The sequence below is a fragment of the Pavona decussata genome, unplaced genomic scaffold (genome assembly GCF_977016875.1).
Source record: "Pavona decussata unplaced genomic scaffold, jaPavDecu1.1 SCAFFOLD_406, whole genome shotgun sequence".
NCBI lineage: Eukaryota > Metazoa > Cnidaria > Anthozoa > Scleractinia > Agariciidae > Pavona > Pavona decussata.
In genome coordinates this window covers 95-24,313 of record NW_028145774.1, presented here as the reverse complement: position 1 = coordinate 24,313, position 24,219 = coordinate 95, and the positions used below count along the sequence as shown (strand labels likewise).

The 24,219-nt window shown below is 36.9% G+C and overlaps 1 protein-coding gene and 1 long non-coding RNA gene across 3 annotated transcripts in view; one reads left to right on the top strand and one right to left on the bottom strand.

Annotated features, from left to right (window-relative positions):
- LOC146451031 (uncharacterized) overlaps nt 1-22,457 on the bottom strand; it is a 351,087-nt gene extending 328,630 nt beyond the window's left edge. Inside the window, exon 1 of the long non-coding RNA XR_014860136.1 lies at nt 21,829-22,457. This is a non-coding gene — a long non-coding RNA (uncharacterized LOC146451031). The remainder of the gene's footprint in view (nt 1-21,828) is intronic.
- On the top strand, nt 12,602-20,738 carry LOC146451032 (uncharacterized). Of its 2 annotated transcripts, none has more exons than XM_085099645.1 (4): nt 12,602-12,693; nt 18,874-19,066; nt 19,212-19,330; nt 20,305-20,738. In XM_085099645.1, the coding sequence occupies exons 1-4, from the start codon at nt 12,670-12,672 to the stop codon at nt 20,527-20,529; spliced, it is 561 nt and encodes a 186-aa protein (XP_084955771.1). In that variant the 5' UTR covers nt 12,602-12,669; the 3' UTR covers nt 20,530-20,738. The 2 variants fall into 2 exon arrangements, with proteins under 2 accessions (XP_084955771.1, XP_084955772.1); XM_085099646.1 differs by lacking the exon at nt 12,602-12,693 and adding an exon at nt 15,670-15,724.
- Nucleotides 22,458-24,219: the final 1,762 nt, after the last annotated feature.

The window sequence follows — 24,219 nt, the reverse complement described above, 5'->3', positions numbered from 1 at the left end:
CATTTTCTTCGTAAATGACCTTGTCTTTCAGTTTATGGATTTGGACTTTTAGTCCGGCAGTGTTACAGTTGAAACGAAGAAACGTTTGGCGAACCCGCGCATTTGTTTTAATTTAAATTCGTGTCTATGACTCCTAGAACTCGCGGAATGAATTTTCTCAGTGTCTTCCTTTGCTATTTTGATTTTAATTGGAATATCGCTTGAGGTTACGGCTAGGGGAATCTTCATAACCAGATGGCGCAAGGAAGTGTTTTACAGTTTTAATTTCAAGATGGCATACTTTCTTGAATCATGATCAGATTCGCTTCGATTTCTCTCGCTCGTTGAGCTATTAACTTGACGAACACATTTTGCATGACTTGTCATTTCAATAATTTCAGGTTGCCTCTATTTCCCCATCGGCTTTTCTCTAGAAGAATATATTTACAGGGAGAATATTGTGTTTTTTTTTTTTTTTTATATGCAGGGCGATTTTATAAACGTCTAATAGCCACAGTACAAACTGTAAAACAGCTGAAATAGCAAGACGGACAAACATCAGAAATTGCAGGATTTTGTGGACAGATTATTGAAAACTTGTTGAAGCCATTACTCCAACGGAACAACTGAGGTTGGACTATTGAGGTCTCATACGCTAAGTTCCTGACCAATATTGAATTCCAAGCTTGAGACCGCTCAATATCAGGAAATTTCGTCAATGGACTATACTCTTTTATTTATTTATTTATTTATTTATTTATTTATTTATTTATTTATTTATTTATTTATTTATTTATGTATGTATGTATGTATGTATGTATGTATGTATTTATTTATTTATTTATTTTTTTATTTATTTATTTATTTATTTATTTATTTACCTAGTTATTATTATTTTTTTTTTTTTGATATTAACGTCTCATTTTGGGGGTGAGATTGAGCGTTTTAAAATTTGAACCTGGAAAGTTCTTAAGATGTTGTAAGCTACCTTCTCTAGTATTTCAATAAATATATGCGGACGTGACCAAGAAATCAATTATTTGGGTTTATTGGACAATCAGAGTATAGACTGTTGTGTTTTCCGTATTTATACTGTTCATTTTAAAAACAATTGGTCGAAATAAAAATGTTCTTAAGTGACTATCAGCCTAGGTAATGTTCTTAGTAAAAAGGGAAAGGTAAAATATAGTTCTCGAAGACGAGTGTTCAGTGCCAATATGTAGAAATTAAACGTCTGGAATAATTTCTACATATTGGCACTGAACACTCGTCTTCGAGAACTATATTTTACCTTTCCCTTTTTATAAGTACAAGTGCCACGCAGCTAACGGAAATTTTCCCGTTAAACTTTAATGTTCTTAGTATGTTCTTAAAATTTAGTCTCAGCCTCAACGTTCTTGTAAAAAAGGATCTTATAAAAGAAAGCGTACTTTTAAACACTGATCACTGAATGCTCTAAACCTATTGGGACGAATCGAGATGGGCATTTCAATTATTATGAACGGTATCGGATTTTCAACCCTTGGACCTTCGCGACAAAACAGAAATGTCGTATGGATTGCTGTCAATCCTTTGTAATTCGGAAGTAATTTCACAGTTGTTGGTGGCAAGGGATAAGAGAAAAGACCATAAACATTTTCCTCTGTGACTCATTTACTATATTGGTGAGCCATAGTCGAGTTTGGTAAATTCTTTAATAAATTATTCACAACTCATTGGGCGTATTTTCGCCTATTGGTATGCTTTCGTTGATTGAAATTAACAGCTGTATAAAAACGTCATCATGGGTTACTCTAGTCAACACCATAGAGGACAAGATTGAAAATTCAAGCAAGAAATATATCCAGAGTTATATCAAATTTATAATGACGCACTACTTAAAGATACGATTTTGCGTTGGAAGAAACTTTTTATCCTCGTACTTGATTAAAGAACATTTAAACCGCGCCAGTTTTTTTCTCACCCAGTTTATATGGAATGTACTCCCACTCATGCTGTTACTAATAAGGGAAAAATTGTACGAGTGGCAAAATAATCAGAAAAAAAGACAAGAAGTTCAGGACGATGGATAAAGTCTGCAAATTATATCTTCTTCTGACAATTTTTTCATCGCCTAATGAATGAGTGTTCTCTCCCAAAACGGTTGCCAAAGAGGAAAACCGCGAGAGATAAGCAGATATTAACTATCAGATAAGCCGATTATTGACCATCTGTCGGGTGTTTTCTTCACATGCATTCTCTAATTTTATGCATTTAAGTATCTATGAAAACCTTTTAACATACCTTCTGTATTCGATGATTGGTTAATCACTTCCCCACGCCGTATAGGGAACATTTCTTAAAGGCGCAAAATGGTGGAAATTTTTTATAATTAAAGGTTTTCGGTCAAAATTTGTTCTGAAATCAAAGTAAGTAGCTTTCACCCATACACGAAGTGCTCTTAGAGCAACAATGGAAAGATATCAAGTGATCGTTTTTGAAGAGGATGACAGACCCGCATAATAAATAAAAGGTATTAACGAGTTTTCCAATACACAATCAGAAGATGTTTTTTTCTTTCAAATTACAACTCAATGGCATCCAGGGATTCCATGCCCAAAGACAGCTTTGTTATCAGTTTACAAAACTAGAACCGTAATTTCAGTCAGCTAAACAAAAGTTAATTTTGCTGCTTGGGGTCTCCTTTGATCCAAATATGAAAAATTTCGTTTTTTTTTTTTTTTTTTTTTTACCTAAACTTGATGACATATTCATTTCCGAGATGATTTCAATATCTCCCACGGTATTGAGACATATAGATTATTAAAAACACTTCAAAATGGCACATGATCAATAGAGTGGGCTCCACTGCACTGCACTGATGCCATATGGTCGATTTTGCATTTCGATCCATAGTTCCCGTTTGAAAAATTATTAATGACAACTGATTAATTTTTTGCTATTTAACAGGTTTATCACTGGTCCCTGGAAACTTGCAGTGATACGTTTTTCGTTCAGTGTAAAGGACGATAACAAGGCTAATTCGGAATTGCAATACGGCTCGTTTTAACAAAGTACAAACCTTTGCTACACGACTCAGAAACATTGGTTTAACGTAAACAAAGGTCTTTACGGGCACAGGAAAAAAGCCCTAGCCTCAAGACGATTAAGTTATAAGGGAGCATAGGGGATAGTTATAAAACGGTCGTTATAATCATATTGAAAACGAAGACTTAAAAAAAAAAAGTCAACCATAAGCTATATCAATCCTACAGCTACTGTTGTTTCGTATTCCTCGTGGTGCTTCCTGTGATCCTCCTTGCAATCGCCGGTCTACGTTCGCATTTTCCTAGTCCTCCGATAACAGCTAAAGAAAATTCGTCGGCAGCTCTCACATATTACACGCATTAGGCGTGTGGGGCAAAAACGCGGCCAAAAGCGAGCAGTGATCATTTTTGGCTCAATGATCCTTGCCTTTATCTTAGGTTGGTTTTCGTTCTTTCTAAGTGGAATTTTCTATGACGAGAATGTTGCACTCCATGTTCCACCGATTGTTAATACCATTCTTGTCTTTATGAGGTTTGGCACCTCTCTTGTCAATCCTCTCCTCCACGTTGTCTAAAGTGGCTTTTAAAACCGTTTTAAAATCGTACTTTTACAAAAATCTACCAATGTTGCTTGGTCAAAATTTTCTTGAGTAGTATCGCTCTTTCGTAAGAAGGACACGATATCTCTTACTGAGTTTTCCTCCCATCAGAATAATTTAATCCTGCATATAACAATATAGGTTTTTTGTATAACCTTGTTAAAAATATGGAAGGAATTTCAAGATTATAGTAGGCAAATAAAGTTTGAATATATGCACGTATAAAAATACCTCAATGACAACGCTTGAAACTTACCGTTGAGGTTGAACCCAGCCTATGTAACAACGTCATAAATCAAAACTGTACAACGGCGACATTACAGAATAGAATATGACTGCTCTGTACTCCCAAACCAGCCGGGCGTGCATTAATTTTTCCTTCTTTTTTACAGAACTACGCAGAAAGTTATAGAACAATCTGTAAATCGGATTTTCGCTGTGAATCGACAAATCGTACCCCTTTTACAGCGTCTCTGTTAAGTCTGTACATTTTGATTAGTATTTCATACTCAAATCAAACTACTGATGGATATCTAACAAATTAACAAAATAAAATCCCCTATGAAGTGTCTGTAAAATATACATTTTTAAAACATTTTATTATTAACAAACTCTGAATACAAGCAGTAAATTTTGAAGCTGTAAAAAGTCTGACAAGGTTAAATCCGGGTCTCACACGCTAAGTTCCTGACCGATTAAATTCCAAGCTTGAGGCTCAGTAACAGTCAATTTTGTGACTGGCCTACACCGATTTTTTTTTTTTTTTTTTTTTTTTTTTTTTTTAACAAGGACATGAACATGACACTTATTGTTGGGTTAATTGGACAATATAGACAGAGCTTAACATGTATTTTTATGTATCAAAAACAACAAAAACCTTTCGTAAAAAATAAAAATGTTCTTAACTGACTCCCAGCCTGGGTAATGTTCTTAGCACGCTCTATTTTGGTTTATCTCAGCCTCAACATTCTTATAAAAAAGGTTCTCATTAAAAAGGTGTACTCTTAAACAAGTGATCACTGAATGCCCTAAACCTATTGGGGCGAACCGACGCGGAGGAAATACATGGCCATTTCAATTATTATGTCAACGAACGTTGTCTGATTTTTAACCCTTGGACCTACGCGACAATATGAATTGCTGTAAATCCTTTGTAAATCGGAAGTAATTTCACAGTTGTTGGTGGCATAGGACAAGAGAAAAGACCATAAACATTTCCCTTTGTGATTCATTTACTGTAGTGGTGAGCCATAGTCGAGTTTGGTAAATGTATTAATAAATTATTTATAACTCATTGCGGGTATTTTCGCCCATTGGTATGCTTTCGTCGATTGAAATTAACAGCTCTATAAGAACGTCATCATTGGTTACAAAGACTCTTGTCAACACCCTAGAGGACAAGATTGAAAATTCAAGCGAGAAATTTCCAGAGTTATACAAAATTTATAAAGATGCACTCTTTAAATATACGAGATTGCGTTGGAAGACACTTTTTATTCTCGTACTTGATTCAACAACTTTAAACCGCGCCAGTTTTTTCTCACCCAGTTCGTATCTAATGTACTTCCACTCATGCTGTTAATAATAAGGAAAAGCACGAGTGGCAAAATAATCAGAAAAAATGACGAGAAGTTCAGGACGATGGATAAAGTCTGCAGATTATATTTTCATTCGAGAATTTTTTCATCGCCTAATGAATGAGAGTTCTCTCCCAAAAGGTTTGCCAAAGAGGAAACCACGAGAGATAAGCAGATATTAACTATCAGATAAGCCAATTATTGACCATCTGTCGGGTGTCGTCTTTCTCTAATTTTATACATTTTTAAGTATCAATAGCTTCTGCATTCGATGATTGATTAACCACTTCCCACGCCGTAGGGAACATTTCTTAAAGGCGCTATGTGGTAGAAATTTTTTAAAGGTTTTCTGTCAAAATTTGTTCTGAAATCAAAGTAAGTAGCTATTACCTATACACGAAGTGCTCTTATAGCAACAATGGAAAGATATCAAGTGATCTTTCTTTTTTTTTTTTTTTTTTTTTTTTTTTAATGGATGACAGACCCGCACATTAAATTAAAGGTTTTAACGAGTTTCCAACACACAATCACAAGATGTTTTTTTCTGTCAAATTGCAACCCAATAACATGCTGGGATTCCATGCCCAAAGACAGCTTTGATACAAGGTTAGAAAACTAGAACAGTAGTTTCTGTCAGCTAAACAAAAGTGTTTTTTGCTGCTTTGGGGTATGAAATATGTCGTTTATTTATTTTTTTTTTTTTAAAGCTAAACGTGATGACATATTCATTTCCCGGGATGATTTCAATCATCTCTCACGGAATTCAGAGACATTTAAATTATTAAAAACACTCAAAATGAAAATGGCACATGATAAATAGAATGCACAATTATTAATGACAACTGATTATTTTTTTGGCTATTTAACAGGTTTATCACTGGTCCCTGGAAACGTGCAGAGATATGATTTTCCTTTAGTGTAAACGAAGATAACAAGCCTAATTCGAAACTGCAATACGGCTCGTTTTAACAAAGTACCAACCTTTGTTACACGACTCAGAAACATTGGTTTAACGTAAACAAAGGTCTCTACGGGCACAGGAAAAAAGCCCTAGCCTCAAGACGATTAAGTTATCAAGGAGCATAGGGGCTAGTTATAAAACGGACGCTATCATATCCAAAACGACGAATGCATAGAAGTCAATCATGAACAACACATTATTCAACGGTAGCTTTCCAAATTATTATGATGATAACAAAACAATCAACCTGTCGGGAAATGAATCCAATACCACAAACAAACATATTCCATTTTCGAGTGACATCCATCTCCCTCTTGTGTTTTTGGGCGTCTTTGCCTGTCTCATCATTACGGCCAGTTCACTGGTCATTGTTTTGGTTTACAGCAACAAGTGATTGCGAACAACTACTAACTTATGTCTAGCATATCTGGCCTTGTCTGATCTACTATCAGGATTGATTGCAATTCCTTTGATATTTGCCTGCAATCTCATGCTATTTGCAGACAACATTGCTGCTTGCATTGCATGTATGTATGTATGCCGTGGATCTTGCATCTCGGTTTTTCGCCTTCTCCGCGATACTGCATCTGGCGATTGTCACTTTTGAGCGTTATGTGATGATAATCCACCCGATGCAGTACCGCAAGATCATTTCCAAGCAAACAACAGTGGCTTCAATGATCCTCATCTGGATTTTTGCACTGAGTTTGTCATTTATTGAGCTGTTTTGGATCAGCCTAGACTCCACCCCAACGCTGAAACACGAGCGACGTATGGACGCTATTTACAGCTACTGTTGTTTCGTATTCCTCGTGGTGTTTCCTGTTATCCTCTTTGCAATCGTCTACGTTTGCATTTTCCTTGTCCTCCGATAACAACTAAAGAAAATTCGTCGACACCTCTCTCATATTACAGAGAGGCGTGTGAAGCAAAAACCCGGGCAACAGCGAGCGATGATCATTTTTGGCTAAATGATTCTTGCCTTTATCTTAGGTTAGTTTTCATACTTTCTATGTCGAATTTTTTTATGACGAGAATGTTGAGATCCAAGTTATACCTGGATTGTTAATACGATTTTTCTCTTTATGAGGCTTGGCACCTCTCTTATCAATCCTCTGTTGTACACCTTGTTTAAAGAGGATTTTACAACCGTTTTAAAATCGTACTGTTACAAAAATCCACCGAGTTGTTTGGACAAAATTCCCTTGAGTAGTATCGCTCTTTCGTAAGGAGGACACGACAACTCTTACTGAGTTTTCCTCCCATCAGAATAATTTAAGCCTGTATATAACAAGATTGTTGTTCGCATTTCCTCGCTAAAGACATGGAATGAATTTCAAAATTATAGCATGCAATTAAGTTTGAATACATGTATAAAAATACCTCAATGAGAATATTTAAGAATATTTTAAGAATAGACGTAGGCTGAGATTTTAAAAAGAATATATTTTTGTGTGTTGAAAATTTGTCAATACAATTTACAATTACTTGTTTTAACTAAACTATAAAAATCTTCCTTTCTCTAAACGGCAAAACTAACCAATAAAACGATAAAAACCTGCACTAACCAAAATTCGAGGCTAATGACAGTTCGATACAGATCTGGACACCAAACACTTGTAATCGATACACCAATACATTCTAAAAAGAAAATGTCATACGCTCTTAAATCTAAGAATAGTCATAAGAATATTTTTAGCCTAACATCTTTAGAAAAATAAGAATATTCAGTCTTGGCCGGAAAAACAATGTATCAGTATAAAAAGAAAAGAGTGTTTGTGACAACACCATGAGGTGGTACAGTATTTACTTTCTTGATAAATCAGGACTGTACAATCACAGAACAGACGCCTTTTCGGTTTGTTACATAAACTTGAATCGACAAAGGCGACATTACACAATGGAATATGGTTGCTCCAAACTCCCTATACAGCCGGGCGTGCATCCTTTCTTTCTTCTTCTTCTCCTTTTTTTTTTTTTATAGCAGCACACAGAAATTATAGAACAATCGGTAAATTGGATGTTCGCTGTAAATCGACAAATCATACCCCTTTTACAGCTTTTCTGTTAAGTCTGTAAACTTATGATTAGGGTTTCATATTCAAATACACTAGCAATGAATATCTAACAAATTAACAAAATAAAATTCTTCTATGAATAAATTTTGGAGCTATAAAAAGTTTTTAAAATTCCGATTGACAGCAATTTTATAAATTGACCAGATTTTATCGAATAGTAGATATTTGACTGGCAGCCACTGAAGCTGGTGTAAGGCTGGAGTGCCTTACGTTCGTTATTATCAGTTACAAGTAGAGTTTTGAACAGCCTGGCCATTTGAACATGTTTGCATGTAGCACTGAGATGTGTTAGACCGCATGGTTGAGCAATACACAATATTACTGATTACAAGGGCGTAAACTGAAGTAATGTTCGTGTTTCATTATCAAAAATGTGCTTAACACGATTTATAAAACAAGTTCAGAGCCATACACGAAGAGACTAATTTAATTAATTTGCCAGTCATTAGATGTCAAGTGGGAATCTATGATGGCTCCCAAGTCCTTCACTGATGTAACAGGCGTGATGCTTTTACCCAGAAAAGTCAGCTTCAAGTTTGTCATCCTTTGAAGTAATTGATGGGTGTTCCGGAAAAAAAAAAAAAAAAAAAACACCTGCATGCTGTGAAGTTGAACTTGAGCCAACATCGCAGTCATGGTATCGATTAAGACCTGTGGGATATCCTCTGATGCAGACTTCCCATATTAGTTCTCTCGCAAAATTATCTCATCACGCACATGTAAATGTTACAAATAATTGTTACGCATGTGCTTTACGTACCATTTACTCCTTGCTGAAGCATGTAACTTGTTTCCTTCACGTAAATCCGTGTTATATGGTTAATGTTTTGTGCATATATAAAAAAGGCAAACATCCAACTATCACTTGTAAAACGAATCCCTGATCCCTGCTTAAGCACTAGTTTAGCCTTTTAATGACACTTCAGAAAACTAGATGGCGAATCGACGGCTGTTATTTGAGGAAATCTAAGAACAAAATTAGTCCAAGCGGAATTTTTCACAGGTGTTGCTCTAGGTTAATGGGTTTTTGTTTCCGGTTTATGCCAGGTATCGGCGGCACAAGGGCGCGCGCATTCTTCGAGACTCGTGAATCCGGAATAGGCCGAATACACGGAATGCACGATGACCTATTCTGGTTTTCGAAATGAATAGAGTAGTATGCTGAAAACCGATAGCGGAATGAACGGAATACAGTTCGCTCAATATAAGGGGAATTGTATTCCGTTTGGGAAGCTTTTCGTGTTAATGGGGAGACCTGGAATTGTATTCTTTTGGTAACTGATATTCTGTGTATTCTGTCATAACTGAACCCGGACAAAAATAGCCAGAATTCGTCCACTGGTAGTATGCACCCAAGTCAATTTGAGCAGAGAAAGCGAATTACTGGAAGACTGCTACAAAAAGCTAATAAAAGAATGTCTTGTGTTAAATACTAATTTTACTAGCTTTAATATAACGCTTGTAAATATCAATGTGAGAGGAAAAACGGGAAATACTGTATTACACAATCTTTATGAGTCGAGCTTGGGAGAATTCGCTCGATGAGGAGACCAGAGATGACGCAGTGGTGAGTCAGCACTCTTCTCCCACCAATATGACCTGGGTTCAATTCATGGATTCGCATTCATATGTGTGTTGAACTTTTTCAGATTGATTCTACTCCTTGCTCCAACTGACCTGACCAGTATTGTAGATGCTTCCATCGAACATTTTGGTGTGTAACTGGGTATGGTTTTGCTCTTCGTATCAGTCATGCAGTGAACATGGGTTTAGTTTTTAAGGGAGTGTACAGAGAAAATAAAATAAATCAATCACTTTATTAAAGTGTCAATGTATTTAGCGCAGAGCGCTAATTAGGGGCACTTTCCAGATCGAAGTGGAATTAAGAAATGCTGCTTTTTGAGGAGAGGGGAAAACCAAAGTACTGGAGAAAAACCTCTCGGGGCAAAGACGAGAACCAACAACAAACCAAGATATTTTGATCGCTTTTCGAAAGAGAGAAGAGACGTATTTTTTCCGTTTGTCTGCGAGAAATGTTCAAGTTCAAGTTCAAGTTTGTTTATTTACCGAGACAGAAAAAGCAAAATAAGTGTAAAAAAGATATATATTACAGAGAAAGTGGTGAGGAAGCCTTAGGGTTTATAGAATAAGGCTTCCTCAGTACACAGTTGCTACATATAATGTTTGAAGACTGTGAGACCGTTTATAAAATTACGGTTGAAACTATTAGACGGGAAACAATCTATAAACATTTGAGAAAAAAAATAGCATGTAAGGTCAAAAATAGAGATACAGATTTAGTAGTTGCTGTAGATATATTGTTTCCTGAAGGCTTTTATCAGCTGTTATTTCCGTTGAAAGTTAAGATTCAAAATAAACTAACGAACAAACAAATTAATAAAATACCGGATAAGCGTTAAACAAAAATAGTTGTTTGTTATCCTGGACAGTGAGCCAAGAACTGTTCTGTGGATCACGTTCTTAATAATCCTTCACAATCCTGGTTTTTCCTAAAACGGAAGGAATCAGTCAACAAGCTACATTTGCACAAATATACTTTCAGTGGGGACATTCTTTTCTAAAAACGGAATTTAGACATGTTGAAGAAGGTGGAGTCCTCTCAGTAACAATAACTCTTTGAATAGGAAATCTAATGCCAACCGACCTTTATAAACTGACATTTCGTGTATGTGCCTATTTCACATTAGAGCCGAATTGATCTATTCAGTTGATCTAGGATCCTGAGGACAAGTGGACGAACTAAATGGATTTAAAACACATCTCTGCAGTAAGTAAACGGCTAGAAAGCTTAACTGATAGATTTTAAAGAATCAAAGCTTACAATTTAGGTTGGTTATATTGGGAGTTATGATTTCAGTTTGGTGTTTCGCAGGACCTATTAAGGTTTTGCAAGGTGAAAAAAATATTTACTTTCACAAATTAAAGCGGGCACGTCTTAGACTAGGAAGTCTTCGTAAAAAGCTTGCTAAGAGCTTTCTTAAAAATTTAGGAGGTGCTTACAGTTAGCACAATAATTAGAGCATGAGAGGTCTATATACGAATGGGATTTATCTCCTAAAATTATATCTTTGGTGATTGTCAAGGTTTAACATGCATTTCTGTCAAGATATAACAGAAAGAGGAAAATTTAGAACCTTCTTAGGGTATATCCTAACTTCTGATCATTGAACCATACCTTATGACAAGCCGAACTGAAGAGTCTCCCAAGCTTACTTGTCGTGTGGTAGTTATCGATCGATTTGCAAAGCTTAGCCAATTGGGGATTGTTTTGTAATAATTTATAAATATCATCTATGAAGATTTTATTTTGATCAAAATGTTCAACGATAAACCGATAACTAACGAAGGATTTGTTTTTGCTTAAGTTGCGCCGGGATATTCCTTCTATAAATTTGATTCATTAATTGACTTGTCTTGTTTTCAAATTTCGCTTCCATTTACTGGAAATTGACATTTTGTCCTTGGGAAAGAGAGCAACAACTGCATAATTTACGCACATAACTGCGATGGTCGTTCACTTATTCAAACAATACTTAGGATACGTGTTGGTGAATCTAGCTACAGGCTTTTATATGGAAATTTTTATAGCCTGTCCTCACTTTTTGCAATGGAAAGTTTTCTTTCTTCGCAATGTACCAGTGGAAACATTGTCTTGAGAGAGGTATCAGTATTCCTTGGGATATGTTTATTTTTATTAGGGTCGAAGGCAAAATCGCAAAAATGGCAAGAGCAAAATACAGGTTCTGCAAAACATTTCATGCTATGCAGTATATCCTCGTCATTTTTTTCCCGTTTTGAAGTCCTCTGCGCCAGCCAACGAGGCGTATCAAGTGAGTCATGCTCAGTTATGCATACTGTTAGATCGCCTACAAGATCAGTTCAGTTAAGTGCATATACAAAACTCAAGTGTTTACATATCAATAAGGAAACAATCTGCCTATCACTTACGCTCAAACTGTGATGGAATTCTACTAGACTTCCCTCGTGGGAAAATGTTGCGATCATTTGGTGATGGGTCTTATGCCGCCATGGCTCCCGCACTGTTGAATGCTTTACCTCTTGAGTACGGAAATCTAGATCACTGCGGCATTTTAATCAAATCCTCGCTGAAAACTTATCTTTTTAAATTAGCTTTTGCTGCCTTAAACACCGAAAAGGCGTCCGTAAGCTGTCATTTACATCGAAATATATACCTTCTGAGTGAGCACAAGTCATGATTTTTACCTTACTGGTTTTTAGGTGTATTTAAAAGAAGACGGTACCCGTGACAATAATTTGTGATACGTAAGTGTAGACAATCTGCCGGAATCATTTTTAACATACCAACTCGGAGACCTTTATAAAAACATTTTATGTACGTGCCTAGTTAACATTAGAGCCGAAGTGACCTATTCAGTTGAGGTTCCTAAGGACAAGTGGACGAACTAAATGGATTTAAAACTCATCTCTGCAGTAAGTAAAGCTGGACATAGACTTTTAGGAATCAATGCTTACAAATTGCGTCGGTAATATCGGGAATTTTCGATTTTTTTTGGTATGTTGCAGAACGTATTATGGTTTTGAAAGTGCCAGCTTTCACCTCCTAAAAAAAAAAAGAAAAATTAATGCATGTCTTAAGCTAGGATGTCTTCGTAAAAAAACCTGTTGAGCTTTTTAACTAGGAGGTGTTTTCTTTTCTGTTTCACAAAAATTAGAGCATAAGAGGTCTATATACGAATGGGATTTATCTCCTACAAATACATCTGTGGTAATTCTCAAGGCTTAACATGCATTTCTCTCACAGTTGCTTAAGAGGAAATTATTTCGATAGTTAGGAGGTGTTTACAGTTAGCACAATAATTAGAGCATGAGAGGTGTATAGTCGAATAGGATTTATCTCCAACAATTATATCTTTGGTGATTCTCAAGGCTTAACATGCATTTGTCTCAAGACATAACGGAGCTTTTGTTATATCTCAAGGAGGAAAATTTAGACCCTTTCTAGAGTATCTCCTAGGTTTTATTCATGAATAACACCTTAAACATTTAATAAGTTAAGATAAGCGTAAGTTGAGGAGTGTCCTTAGTTTATTTGTTGCATGGCAGTTTTCGATTCGCAAATGAAGGGAGTCTACGGCATCCACATTCCAAAGGAAAATAAACACTTGGATAATATTTTCATTGGATAGCTTAAGCCTGGATTGGACCACTAACACGCGTCGAAGTATGCAATATCCTTGCCTCTCACACAGTCGTTTTTAGCGGACTTGCATTACCTCCTCCCCAGAGAAGGAGGTAATGCTTTAACTTCACTTGACAAAAAAAAAGTGCAAATGGTCGCTTCCCGCAAACAGAATTGGCTAGTCGAGGCGGAAAGCGACAGAACTGGAGAGAAGGTTGTCATAAGAGCTTGTTAAATTTGCACAAAATAAAATAAAATAAAATGAAAGGTAGCCATTAAGATATTAACATAAATATGCTAAGAAAAGTAAGAAAGGTATAGATCGCTTATACAGAGCAAATGCAAGAGTAGTGTCGATGGTGCAATTTTAGCATAGATATAATAAAATAGCAACAAAATTAGCATTTGGAAATGTTGACGTATTAGTTTCTGAATAATAATGATAGGCGAATCAATGTAAACATCCTGAAGCCAGAAAAGACAGAAATATAGTTTGGGTTACTTTTTTAAAACGCTTACCTTGGATCTCAAGCTAGTGTAGTATTATACAGAGAATTCCATAGATTTGGTCCTAATCTATTGATAGAATCCCGTATTACGTTTGTTCTGGATGGTTTAACATGGTAATTATCAGCCGAGGAGCACCTTGTGTTATTCGAGTGAATTTGATTTGAAGGGCGGTGGAGATTTTTAACGTTTAAAGGAACAGCGTCATAGGCAACATCATGCATTAAGATCAAAACCGTCTCGAAGTAAAGCAAATTAAATCGGCAAGATATTACAAGAAAAGAACGAAGGAAGAGTGTGATCTTTGTTAGGAAAGAAATGTATGAAACGAAAAGCGCGCTTCTGCAAGAGTAAGATTTTACACAAATTTGATTTTGCAACCTGTCTGCAGGCGAAAATGCCGTATGACAAGTACGGGGCAACCAGAGATCGATAAATAGTAAGTAAAGTATTCAGAGGGATAAAATGTCTCAGTCTCGCTATAATACCAATAATTCTGCTAGTTTTAGAGGCAACATAATCAATATGATATTTCCAAGTAAATTTCAGTATCGATCAGTGTCCGCTTATATTTTACGTAATCCTGCATGTCGTTACAGGTGAGCTACGCTAGTCGTGTTGGGATCAAATAAATTGACTTCCACTTGATAATTAATGTTTTTTTTTTTTTTTCGTTTTTTTTTTTGGTGGGGATGGAAGATAACATAGTTTGATTTCTTGGTGTTTAATGTTTAATTTATTAAAATGAAACCAATCACTGACCTTTATCAATTCCGTATTAACAACTGTCTCTAGGGATTTTAGTACGAATCCCCTGATACGAGTTTTAATACGAGTACCCTAAAACGACAGCGTGGGAGGCTAGCAATAACCTGACCCTGGAATATCTTCTTATTTTGTTTTTGACCTCGCTTAATTATCAGCGACCAGTTAATCACAAACTAGTAAGAACCTCCCGGGAAGTTGATTTTAGATAAGACACGAAGAGAGATTATCTCAGCAATAACTGCCAGTTTTGAAGGTTAATTTAACTACTTGTACTACGTCTGGCTTTACGTCTGACCTTTCACAGCTACGGAGATAAGAGTTTGGGAGAAAATTTGTGCTCGGTAGCTGAAGAGTTCCACTCAAGAATTCAGCGTATTGAGTAGTGATTGCTGTAATGTACAGTTGAAATCGAACTTCGGTGATGAAGAAAGGTTTTCGTATCACGAAAATGACGTGGGGAATATCAAGAAGTCAATCCGAGATCGATAAATCGGCTGTTTTGAATGTCAACTCCTTGCGAACAGAAGTGGCAGAGTTCTACCGGAAGTCATGGATCATCTATGGAGAGCAATCGAAAGCATAAAAAAATGTTTATTTTCTTTTTAATTGAGACCCGAGTAATGTTAACACCTCTCTCCAACCATTGGGTCTCTGGTCAGTGATTTTAGTTTATTTACCTTTTCTCTTGCCAATACTCTCAAAGTTATCCAGCTTGTTAGTTTAAACGGTCCTTTAGCTGTTGACATAGCATGTCAACTGGTGGCATGTTGAAAGATAGTCGCTATTCTCTGCAACGCACGTAACACTGAAAATCGCTGTTAGCGTTGTGAACAAAAGCCCATTAATCCACCAAAATACCTTGCAGTAGCAACCTGGGTGGTAACCTTTGTTAAAGGAGCTGCGAAGTAATCTGAACCGAGGCCTTCATGGAACGGAAATTGATATCCGTTAAAAAGGGATGTATTTAACACTAGAACCGTAGTGATCTTCCCAGTCGACGTGGGAAACAAGAGTGCAGACTAAATGCATGCACAGCTTAATTTTTCGGTAGTGAAGATGCCTTAAGTTTTGCAAGGAAGCTTTTTACGGGCATGGGGATATTTCCGAAGCCCCTTTTTTAGACGATAGGTTCTTTGAATTTAATTTTCTCCGTTGCGAGAAACGTTTTTTGGCTTCACTCGGCGTGAACTTGCGCTAGTTGCAATAATTTTTGTTAACTTCACCTCACTCGGATGCGGAGTCCGTTAGATAAATCACGAGCGAGAAACTCCACTAAGCACACTAGACCACTCGCCAAGTTGAACCGGAAAAAGACCTCTTTGATAAGGTGCGTAATTCTCAAAAGTGCTACCTGCTCGTCTTTAAGTAGGTGGAGTCGGAAAACAAATTTGAACAATGCTCGTACTCGTAACAAGAGAGATTCAAACGCTATGCTTGTCGATTCTTTCAAATTCTTGCACTGAAGACCATCTATAATGTTTGCAGTGTTCAGAAGACCTTTCTAGTCCGCGGTTGGGTTCACTATCATTTCGAAATTATACTTTGCTAATTTGCAAATGCTCGGCAAAAACCATTTGATGTTAATTGAATGAAAAATCCAATCCTTTTTAGTTTATTGAATTTTTTGGTGGCAGCTATCCAGTTTGCAGAATAATAGTGAGGTCTCATTTCGAGATTTTTTTTTTTCCGCTTTTATATTGATTTTAAAAATATAACAAGTTAAGAAGAGAAAAGAAAAGAAAAGAAAACCGTGCTTGGAAGGCAACTTGTCATTCCATAAAAAAGGATACCAGCACTGAGACATTTTCGTGTTGAATTCATCAGCCTCTGAAACAATTTCTTTAGTTACCAAAGAACTATGGTTCGACCGTCTTGATTGAAACACGCACCTTAATCACGCGAGGCGTTGGAATCGCGTCAGATGCAAACTGAAGGGTTCAAGGCTCAGCCAGATAACTACAGCCTTACTATCCTCCACTTTATCAGAACAAAAATATCACGAAATGTTTTTGGAGATAACAAGATTTTACGTTGCACGCAATATTTAGACGTCGCAATATAAGTTCACCCGAGCAGTGACCATTACACGCAACGGAAGGAGCACATCCATTGTTGTCTGAGAAAGTCTGCCTCTTCCAATTCTAAAAACAGGGAAATGTAAGTAATACCTTTATTAACTGCAACCAAGACTGTACGATCATTGACAAGCTGTTTGAAAAGACCCGTGGGAAAAAAAAAAAAAAAAAAAAAAACCTGACATGTTCGCCAACTCTTGAGCTCCAATATCGAAACGTATATTCTCCACACCGTTTTACGTATATTTCTAGAGGCACAAGTTTTGGACAGTCTGTTTTAATGCATCAGTCATTTCCAGCACTGCACACTCCACCAGGACTAACCGGCTCCGTGGGCATTCGGATTTTTTGTAAAACTAGGTCGGCTAATGCCCCATGTCTGGGATTGAACGAGCTGTTCAATTGCCCGGCACAGTACAGGAAAAAGAAGTTTGATTCTTTCTTGGCTTATGGCTTACCTATGTTGTGGTCAAAGCTAAACAAGGCCAAGCTAAATCTCAGATGGTCCTATGTCTCCGTATTGCTCTAGTCACCGTTATTACTGTGGATCTACCATCTCATTTTTGTCCTCCCTAAAACATATGCTCTGAAAACATTTCTTCAGTAGTTACCAAAGAACTATAACTATATAAGGTTTCACCGCCTTGATTGAAAAATGTGTTTTAAAAGCGTTTTGACAGCGGTATTAAAAAAAATGCACGAAGAAATATTTCTGGAGATAAGCACCTTTTACGTTGCCTATCTCGCAGGCACGCAATAAACTCATTACGGAACAGTGGCTATTGCAGGCCATCTTTTCCAAGGAGCTCTTGTTTATAAATGCATTCATTACAGCTCGTCAGAAGTGTTTGTCTCTAATACTTCTTAGAATGAAAGAAATCAGTCTTTCCTACCCATTTTGTCCCCCTCCAGCCTCCCCTCAGGAAGGCCTCATGCTAAGGTTACATGATGGGAAACTTTTTCGGAAAACAAAAAAAAAAAAAGCTTTCCGAACACGGCACAAAGTGCCGAGAGGAAACAATTGTATCAAAAGTTTGCATGACATTTTTTCCTTTTACACATAAAACTAGTGCGCCAGTTTGTCACTAAAATATGCATTTGTCAGCTAAAATTCGGACACGAGTAACAAAGATAGTCCCTGAAACTTGTCACAGGAAATTTGCTCGAGCGGTCCATACAATCATGGTCTACTCTGCCTGCGAAAACAGGCGTATTTTTGGCTGTCTGGTTTTGTTCACTTTACAACTGTCAATGAATAGATTCTGCACTAAACAAGTACACGTCCAACTGGAAGTGAATATTAGGGACCTTAAGATTAAGAGTTTCCTTTGTAAACCGCAAAACGCAAACCTCGACCAGCAGTTTGCAGTTCGGAGTTCGCTGTATGTACATAATCCGGGCCTTAAGATCGAGGGTTACTTTTTACGTACGTATCATGGCTTACTTTCAGGAAAACAAGATGGCTGCTGCAAGGAGGATAGTATCGAGCTAGCTGTTGTTGTTTTAAATTTAATTTTTGTCGTAACTAAATCAAACAAATCTCTAAAATCATCGAGATAACTCTTTAAAAACAGTCACTCATAGCGTATAAAGAATATAAAACTGAGATAAAACGTAGCAACCGCCCCGTTCTTATCGCTTCCAGCTACTCATCGCGAAAAACTTAGTCAAACCTGTTGACGCACCCCCGGAAAGTTTGTTTTCGTTTTCCCAAGTAGGCTACCGTTGGGAAAAAATTGTCATCAGCGACAAGTTGTCGAATGAATCCGATTTGACCCGATTATAACTTCGCGAAACAGGAGAGAAAAATCCCTACGGACAGACAACAAAAGGCTTATTGTCTTAAAAAAATTAAACCATAATAATAGGCAAAGCTTGATTTGAAATTTGACGTTTAACCGTCGCTTTGAAGTTTTAAAACCAGCGAAAAACTCTGCCGTAATTTACTTACCTCTAAACAGTGTCCTTGAAAATGAAACCTAAACCTCAAACGGGACGGCAGGATCGGAGTCATGTGACTTTTAGAATTTTGCGGTTTGTGGGAAACGAAAACAAACCTCAATCTTAAGGTCCCTATGGACTTGAAATTTCACACGCGCCGTTGTATTTTTCTATTCTCAGGCTGTGGTCGTGTTTTTGTTGACGGCCTGTTTGGAGGTCAACCCTAAACTTCAGACCTCATATTATCTTAGCTCTGTCTTCAGAGAAGAGCGTTTGAATTGCGAAAATGGAAATGCCCTTGGAGTACTTTGTACAGCTTCTTCTGGAGAGCGCCGATGTACATTAAAATGGGAAAGAGACACCAATCACACTGGTAAGTACACGCACATGACTAGTAAGCCCGACAAACTTGTGTGCTCGAAGTTGAGGACATAATCAACCACCGTATCCAAACGATTATGGTGTAATAGAAGCTTTGAAAGATGTTTTTAACAACAATTAAATACTATTTCATTAAGGATTTCAGATAATGAATTTCAAAGGAAGGCGGTGTATTCAATTTACTGACCCACGCAGCGGAATTCGGTACGCACTGAAAGCAGCAAAAGAAAATCAAGATTGGAAACTTGTGTTTGAGGTGAGTCACGCTCATGAACAAAAACTCTGTTCGTTTCTACTTTACCGTTAAGTTCTAAAAAAAAAAAAAAAAAAAAAAAAAAAATCTGACGGAGCCCTTGTAATTTAAGGGGTATCTTAAGGAATGTTTCTTAAAAACATCTTAATTTAGGAGAGGGGGGCTTCGCGTAATAAGCCCATTGGCCCTGTGGCTTCTAGGCAAAAGTGACAGTAAACTGCGAGCGTTGGTTAAGCTAATGTCAATGTCACAGAGGGCAGTGTGAGCTCATCGTTCAGTGTTAAACTTTTTCGGTTATTCAAAACAAATCAGGCAAGATTTGCCTGATCTGGTTACTTTGAAAAGTTTGGGGCATATTGGGTGTGACTTTAAGTCACCACTGACAGCTAATGTGAAATGCAGGAATCAGCACTACTTGGTTGCATCTGATTTCACAAATTGAGCGCTCAGTTTTGGTCTGTTAATGGATCAGTGATACAAACCTCTTCCAGACACTATTGGGAACTTTTGGCCAGACGTTCTCGTAAAATATAAAACACAAGGGAGGGTGTTTCATCAAATTTCTAGACACCGAGAAGTGGGTTAATAAACGTTTTTTCAACCAACTTTTTGGTGCTTGAAAGAAACAGTCTTTGGAGTGTGTGATATATCTTCTCAAAACATAAAATAATTCTTGGAGAAATTCAAAGTAAAAGCTCACCAATTTCATGATAATTAAGATCACATTTCTAAACTTCCTTCACTGTTTTTTCGTCACGAATTATTAATGACTTCGAGGGGATTAGATATTGACGGTTAAAATACGTATACCTTCTGTCTTCGAATTCACGGTAATATATTCCTTTACGGTGAAATTTTTATTCGTTTGATGGTTGACAAGTCAACACTTCGGTCACTAGAAGAGTACCTAGAAGAGCACTGATTTGTTTCTAACATTTCTTAAGTACGTTTAATAACATTTCCACTTGCATTCACAGCAACACCAATGCAGAAGTACTGGAAGTACAAGTGACCAGGCTTTTGTGTTCATAGAGAAGCCTGTCAGGGACGGCAACAAAGGACGATTCGTATACCAACCCACTCTTGTTAACGTAACGATGTGCATTGGAGTAACCCGTGAATGCAGTGAAAACGTATCTCTTATAGAGACAGATAATATTAGTTCAGAAATATCTTGTAGATTTATAAGGCAGAGACGTTAGTTATCCTAAGAATTGGTTCGTGAAGGCCCAGGTAAGCTATTGAACAGTTTATAATTATGGAACATTCTTAATGAGTCATATTTTCCCGCATATTACAAAAATTATAATTTCGTAATCCCCTTAGGTGCTTATTTAGTTAAATTGTTAGTGAGAGGCCATGCCATTTCCGAGTTGCCTTTGGAATGGGCTCTTATGCTAGAAAAGGTTCATGCTAGCCTTATAGACGACGGATTAAGGAGGGTCTCTCTCAACCCCACAACAGATAGGTAATACCGGCCTTGTGTTTTTATGTTCCTGTTTCTTTTCAAATAAGTCAAGTTTGATAGGCCGTTCTTTTATTTTATTATTTTTTTATTCTATTTTAGATGATGACTCATCGCTTTCAATTAAGAAAACTTTTGCTGACCGTTCGCTTTTCAAATATAAACAGTTAGAAACTTTTATCCATGAAAGGCTAACTAGATATTTGTTTGAGAAAAAAGTGATGTTATGTTTTGTCTGGTGAGTAAATGATAGAGGTATTGTGTCTCAGTCAGTGACACAGAAGTCGAACTTTTGACCACCATATTACTAGTTCAGATGCTCTACGGCTGAGGTATAGCAGACTCTTGGCAGCTAGGCTAATAAACGACTGTAGATTAAGTAATGTTTAAAAACGAGCGGGAGTGTTTTATCGGGTCAAAACCACGAGGTACGGCCGAGTGGTTTTTAGACCCGATAAAGCACGTGCTGCGAGTTTTTTGAACGGCTTCAAAAAACATTCCTGGAAAAGCGTGTGTCAACAGAGTTGATAACAATTATGCTTTTGTGACCGTTGGAAATTAGCATACGAGAAAAACATCGCATACTAACCGGGGCCCAGTTGTCCAAAAGCCGATTAACGCTAATCATCCGTGCATGTTTAAACTTTCATTTTGCTAACTGTTAAAAATGTTTTTAAAAGCTAATTCAGGGGGCTTGGGAAAAGTATAAGTCAAAGCTAAGGGACCAAAATTCCTTTGGAAACATCCTTACTCATTAATAACTAAACTTGAATCAAAGTTCACGTTAACTCAGGATTAGGTTAATCGGGCTTTGAACAACTGGACCCGGATGAATAACTAACTCCTGCAAAACGTTTCAAGTTCTTCAAGTTGCTAATGAAATAGAGAAAACAATTTACTATTTTTACTGTATACGGCAGTCAAACGGAGCTATTAATTATTAATTTTCACGAAAATTGAACAACTGTTGAGCATTAAAAATGCTCAAGACATCTTGTTAAGTGCCAATATCCCAGCAAGACTTACGGGAAAATACCTTTGTGACCGAAATTTGAATATTGTTGACATAGACAGCATAGATACATGTATCCTAAGTGCTTTCCGATCCGAAGTGTTGATTTAGTGTAAAGGTATTGCTTGGTATGCTTATACTAGAAATACTATTTTTGTGAAGCTAATGTAAGGGTGCATTTTCGACTTTAGTTTTAGAATTCAGTTGTTATTTCCTTTTGGTAGTTTTGATAGATATTTTCCCGATTATTTCACATTTTCCTGTTGTTCAAAGATTAGAGTTAACAGTTGTGCTGTGGAAAGGTTTGCTACTTCATTTAACATTGTCTTGGGCCTCCTCGAATATTGAAATCAAGGCAAAACACTCAAGGATTTTATCAGCCTGATTGGTTTCCCTTTCTGTCTATTTTCTTAGAATAGTTCTGTTGTTCTTTCTGGTTAGTGTATTAAAAAAAAAAAAAAAAAACAGTTCTTATATCTGGTTGGGACCATCTGGCCTTGGTTGAATTACGGTCGTAAACATGTTTACAGTACACTATAAAGAAAGGCATGATTTGAGTGATACTCGTAAAATAGAGTAGAATTGTTGTAGAGTTGACGTACGGAAGATCCTGTTCCTTAAAGAATAAAGAAGAGCTGCAGAGATTTCTGGTTCCTCTCTGCTGTTCCAAGCAAGTGTTCTACGCTATTTCTCAAATAATACTGTACTTAGCTTAGTCCACCTTTTTATTGACTGGTTGTAAAGCTGCTTCTGAGGGGTGAGGTAAGCATCTCCAAAGGGGCCCTGCAGATGAACCCTTAGGGGGTAGGCAAGGTCTCAATACATGCACATTGGCTGGCCTGTTGCTGAAAATACGTATTGTTTAAGATCTTGTAGTAGTCCAGAATCTTTGAGCATCTGGCATCATCATCTCTTTCTCTCTATAATAAAAAGGGAATATCTTATTACAAACCTCCAGAAAGATATTTGTTGTTTAGATGAATGTTAAGTCGATCTTTTTCACGTGACCTGTTTTCTAATAATATACAGGCTTTAGTTATGAATAATGTTTTTTGTTTTTAATCTTTATTGAGGAAATCAATTTTACTAATAAGTGATTTACAAAAGAGTCCTCGAAAATTGAAAAGAACAAAAAAAAAAATAATAAATAAAATAAAATAAAAATAAAGACTAATATATATATTTAGCCAAGCCTAAAAGAGGAGCTCCAATTTTTTTCGTAGCATTTATAAAAATCTGCTTAGTGTATGAACGTAATAACCTGACCAGTTCCTCATCCTTTCTGCAGTTATATTTTTAGTGCATATGCAGCAAACTGCCCAGACAATAGCAATGCAATGCAGAGGGCAATTTTTTTGGAATGCTGATTTGTTAGAATGGAGGCTGGCTGAACACGCCAGTTCTACATTCCGTTGGTTTCTTAATTTTGTGTCCAAAAACAACGACTTCTTTCAAGTTCTTTGGAGTTCGACTGTTTAAGCCGTGTTGTTTGTACCACAAATACATGGAAATCAAGTGCTGCAGCTAGAAAGGGAATTCCTAAACGTTAGTTTTCGTGTTTCTTACAGGAATCAGCAAAAGCCGGATTACTTGTGTCAAAGCTAAAAACTTGGATAGGATTGACATTTGTTCAGTTGAGAAACTGAAATCAGTCATGGCGTTCATGCAAGTGCTTTCAACTCGCTACTTCTTCTTACAATTAGCAATTATCCTTCGAAATCGCGCGGAACAAGTATCGCCTGATACTTAGCCGACCGAGTTGGCTAAAATCAGGCGATATTTCGCAATATTGAGCAGGATAATTGTTTTATTATTCAACACATTGATGACAAAGCACAGATTTATAGCAGAAAAGCTGAACTTTATTTGTCAAAAAAAAAAAAAGAAACTTGAAACATGTTCCCGCGCGCGGACCGGCATGAATGAAAGTGGCAGCTTTGTTCAAGTTTGAATGAAATCGAGAGCGTTTTGCATCAAGCTCAGTAAAAAAATTGAGTACTCGTCTTGTGCGCCAATCGCTCCGGCAAGATTTTCTACAAATTTCTAGCACCAAAAGCTAAAGCCAAGCATTATTTTGAAGCTGCGAAGGATTTGTTGTGTCAGCTGGGCCGAGCTGAAAGACTGGAAATTCTTTTCAACGATTTCTCGGGTGAGTGTTTCTTTGTTTACTACGCAAGCAATTTCACGGTCTTTCCTCAGTGTTTTTACAAACGCATCTAGTGCCTTATGCTTGCAAGAACTCTGGATCTTTTATGAAACTAAACGGTTTTTCAAGCGGCTCTAGATCTTATGTTTCTGAGAACAATTACTTTGTACGAGTTCCATCTATCTTTTTGTCTGCCAGATAGCTAAAATTTCTCGAGGCACTTCAGTGCAAGCTCGGATTTTCTCAGGCGGTTTTCCTCATCTCTTCAA